The 4,304-nt window shown below is 61.0% G+C and overlaps 1 protein-coding gene across 1 annotated transcript; it reads right to left on the reverse strand.

Moving 5' to 3' along the window:
* Window positions 1-5: 5 nt before the first annotated feature.
* LOC128276630 (histone-lysine N-methyltransferase 2C-like) lies at window positions 6-4,273 on the reverse strand (the record flags this gene model as incomplete). Its single annotated transcript, XM_053015088.1, has 4 exons — window positions 6-2,534; window positions 2,601-2,847; window positions 2,925-3,509; window positions 3,642-4,273. Coding segments are annotated over 4 exons (3,993 nt in total), but the record flags the coding sequence as incomplete, so codon positions are not given.
* Between the last annotated feature and the right edge of the window lie 31 nt (window positions 4,274-4,304).

The raw sequence follows: 4,304 nt of genomic DNA on the forward strand, positions 1-4,304 counted from the left end.
TCGTCGTCGCTGACGGGTGTCTCGAACTGGGGCATTACGTTCGCACATAGCAGCGCCCGGCCAAAGAACGCGTCCTGCAGTATGTTGGGGTAGATTTCGATGAGCTTATTTTTCGGCTTCCGCCGGATTGGCTTCTTCTTTGGTTTCGTCACAGCTCCACCGTCTGCACCGTCGTCCAACCCTTCGCCCAGCCCGTCCTCGTCGTCCTTGCATCCGTCCTTCGTCCGGATTGCACGGTTGCGCACGAAGAACCCGCCGATGCCTAGTTTTTGCAGATTGCGCTGTCGTTTCTTCCGCAGCACCACGGTGCCACCCTCGGTGGTGAACAGCGCGAACCCTTCCGGGGGCGTCGGATCGTTCCACGGCATGCCGTCCTTGTAGATTTCGGCTTCCTCCTTCGGGTCCAGCGGCTCGAGGCGCATATCTTCGAACGAGTTGTCGTGGCTGTTGCCGGAAACGACCGACTCGATGGCGGCCAGTATTCCCGCGTCTTTCTCCGCCGCCACCGGTGGTTCCACCGGTAGCTTCGGTTTCCGCTTGCCGCGCTTCCCAAACTCGGCCTGCAGCGCCTTGATCTGGTGCAGTCCGTGTTCACTCAGGCACACGCCGTCGACGTAGTGGTTGCCCTCGAGGGCTAGCGGAACGACTTTTTCCTCCAACTTCGCCGCCCCTTTCTGTGCCGTTAGCGATCCGAGGGCCGCCGCAGAGGATGCTCCGAGCGACGTGAGACTTTTCCGCTTCGGCACCAGATGGGGCGGCGGTTGGTCGGCCGGTCGGCAGACGACACAATTGTAGCCCTCTTCGGCGCACCGTTCCGCTTCGGCTTCGTTCTTGATCTGATCGCACGCACAGTGCAGCCACCGTTCGCACTGGTGGCACTGGATGATTAGGTCCCCCTCTCCGTACCCTTCGTTACAGGACGTACAGTTGGCCTGGCTGGCACACGGGCCACACTCGGTGTAGCTGTTCATCCAGCCACTGTTGAAGCCCGGACTGTTGGTGCCACACTTCTGGCACATGGCGCACCACTTGCACTTCCACGTCCCATGCGGAACATGCTCGAGCGGCGGATCCATGCAGTAGATGTGAAACGAGATGTCACAATCGTCGCAGAGAATCAACCGCGCCTCATCGTTTCGCTGACCGCAACCCTCGCAGATGGTACAGTCCAGGCAACGCCAACCTTTCTGCAGAATCAGCTTCGTCACCTTCACGTTCGTGCAGTACGGATGGTAGCACTGGCCGCACTGGGTACACGCAATCAGGCATCCCTCCTGATCGGTACCGATCGCCCCGCACATCACGCAAATGTCCTGCGTGAGGACAAACTTGTCCTTGGCCGAACACAGCACCAGCCGATTCTCGCCACCCGGTTCGTCTTCCGTCGCCTTTGCCGATGCGCTCAGATCGACCGTTGGTCGCTGCAAACCCAACCCGGGAACACCGAAAATGCCTCGCATTTTCGCCTTCGAACCTCGCTTTCGTGTCATATCCGCGAAGCGGGATTTTTTCTGGAACCCTTTGCCAATGCCCTTCGGTCGGTTGCCACCCAGAATACCGGCACCACCAACACCGGCGAGCGCCAGGCCGAGGCGTTTCTTTGCAATCTTACTGGCCACGTACGGTTTACCCTTTCCGAGGCCAACATCCTGCAACGGGGCGGCGGCCCGATCGAAGCGATCGCGTCCGGTACTACTATCGCGGCCCTCCACACCGTCCACTTCCATCGCGTCCTCCGCCGCGAGACTGTCCTGCGAGAGCGCCATACTGGCGCTGTCGTCGTCGACACTGGTGCTACGGCGCAGGGCCGCCGCAAGCCGCCCATTGTGGATGACCGTTTTGCACGGGCTGCACAGATACTCGTAGTCCGGGTTCGACTCCTTCCGGGCATTGTACACCGACAGCTCGGCGTCCGGGTCGCAGGTACTGTGAACGAACTTGAAGCACGCGCTACACTTGACCATCTCGCGGTAAGCCGCCGCCCGGTACGCTCGGTGACAGATCGGGCACGAGAAGCCCTTGTTGCGCTGCTGATAGCACGAGTCGCACACCGTGTAGTGCGAGTGCCACCGCGACGAAGCACCCGCCCCGGGCGTGCGCGCTCCACAGTCCGAGCACACGCGGCAGCAGCGACACTTCCAGCCCAGCTTCGGTATCGAGGTCATCATCGGCCGCAGGCAGCTGGCGTGGTAAATCTTGTCGCACAGCTCGCACGCCACCGTGCGGCCCTCGAACGAGTCAGGTACACGGCAGATTTGGCACTTTTTGCACGAATTGCACTGCCACCCGGTGCGCACACCCGGCAGCTGCGCCAGTCCGACGCACGTGCCGTGATAGTGATCGCCGCAGATCGAACACATGATCAGGTTGCCGACATCACCGAGCGCCGAGCACTGCCGGCAGTTGATGTCCTCCGCACACACTAAAGGCACTTGTCCGAGATGCTCCTTGCAGAAGATGTTGTACGTTTGGATCACCTGAAAGCCGCCCGAGGCGGCCACGCACGGAAAGTGGTACCATTTCGGGCAGGACATCTGCAAATAGTCAATGATCGGGTTGAGATTTCTTCTTATTTGCGCCAAAAAACACATTTTGAGTACCTTGCACGACAAAGTGGCACCGAAATGGGCACAAAAGTGACACCGTCGGCTAAGGCTTTGGGCAACCACCACCTCCAGGTTGCTGAGCGTCCCGCTCAGCGGATCCCGGCCGACACCGTACGACCAGAGGGCGCAGGAGCGATGAATGTAGAAGTAGCCACCGTCATTGATGAACGACGCATCGTTCACCTCCAGGTGGCCGATCTTTTCCAGCTCATCCGTATACTCTGCGGTGGCAATGGGATTTCTGCGGAAAGGGCACCCGGTGAAAAAGTTAGCCAATATGTCTTCGCCGAAAACGGCCGCCGTCCCCCCCGCACTTACTTGCACTTGTTGGAGCCCTTCTGTCGCTTGCTGTTGGCCAGGAACGGTGGAGCTAAGCTGGCCATCGTCCGGGGACTCCGGTCGCCCGCAAGGGAATGTGTTTTGTCTTCCTGCGTGAGCGCCGACGCCAGCTGGTCGGCCGGAATCGTTATCTCGATGCGCAACATTTCGCCCTGGCCGAGCTGGCTGCGTTCGCCAAGGTTGCACAGAATGCACGGCTTGCCGGTGTACTTCTCCGGGAAGAAGGGTAGCTCATCGGGAGCCGGCATCAGCTGGGCCGGGTCGGTCGCTTCCAGCTCGCCGGTCGGTGTCGAGGCCACGGAGCTGTTGGCGGTGCTACTGGCACCGGTGAGCGGTGCTTCGTCGTTCGGAGACGCCAGCAGAGCGGACGCGAACCCGGCCGACGAGCCGGAGGTAGTGGTGGTCGGTGAGGACAGGGGAAGCACGGTGGCTCCCGCCGCTCCCGGGCTCCCGCTGCTGCTGCTGCTGCCGCCGCCGGTGGTGGCCGTTTCTTGCATTGCAACGGCCGCTAGTTCCACTTTCCTTTTAGGGATACCACCACGAACAACATTAGTATGCTTATATCTAGAAAGCAGTGGAAAACGGGGGGTTTGGAGTAGAGTTAGGAGGTCAACACGGCACTGGCTGGCTGGCTGGCGGAAGGCGGCGTGAAGTGGTTTGAAGTACCAGTGTGTGTGTGCTAGCGAGATACGTTACCTTTTAACCGCTTTGCTCGCCTCGGACGAGGGTGACGAGCTGCCGGCCGTGATCCCACCGCGGTCGCTACCACCACCTTGCGTGAGCTTGATGATCGTCGTCGTACCGCCGATTCCCAAGCTCCCGCTGCTGATCGCTGAGGCCGGCCCAAAGGAGGCCGCACTTCCTGCCACGCTGCTGCCGGCTCCGTTAGCCGAGGAGGACATCTTCAGCAGAGGAATGAAATCTTTCTTTGGCCGTCCCGGTCCTCGCCGTAGTGCCGCGGCCGAAGGTTTGCCGCCACCGAGCCCGAAGCGAAGCCCGGGTGCCGGTACCGGTGGCGAGGAGATCGACGACGGGGAGGAGGAGGAAGGCGACGAGGAGGACGACGATGATCCGGATGCTCCCCCGTGGTGACCACCACTGTTGACGCTGCTGCTGGTTGCGCCGAGAACCACTGTCTTGATGGTCAGCTTCTGGTGTGGCTTCAGATGGACGCTGCTGCTGGTGACCGACGACGATGCGGTACGCGTTGCTCCGGCCGTTGCCTCTGTCACGCGCACCGCCGCTTCGTCGAGGCTCGTCCCGATCGCAAGCGAGTCCTCTATCGGCGACGATTGGCACGAAATCGGCGTAGTCGATGGGTCCAGAATGGCATCTGGACTCACGCGTTGAAGTAGGCCG

This window comes from Anopheles cruzii, unplaced genomic scaffold (assembly GCF_943734635.1).
Source record: "Anopheles cruzii unplaced genomic scaffold, idAnoCruzAS_RS32_06 scaffold01808_ctg1, whole genome shotgun sequence".
Taxonomy (NCBI): domain Eukaryota; kingdom Metazoa; phylum Arthropoda; class Insecta; order Diptera; family Culicidae; genus Anopheles; species Anopheles cruzii.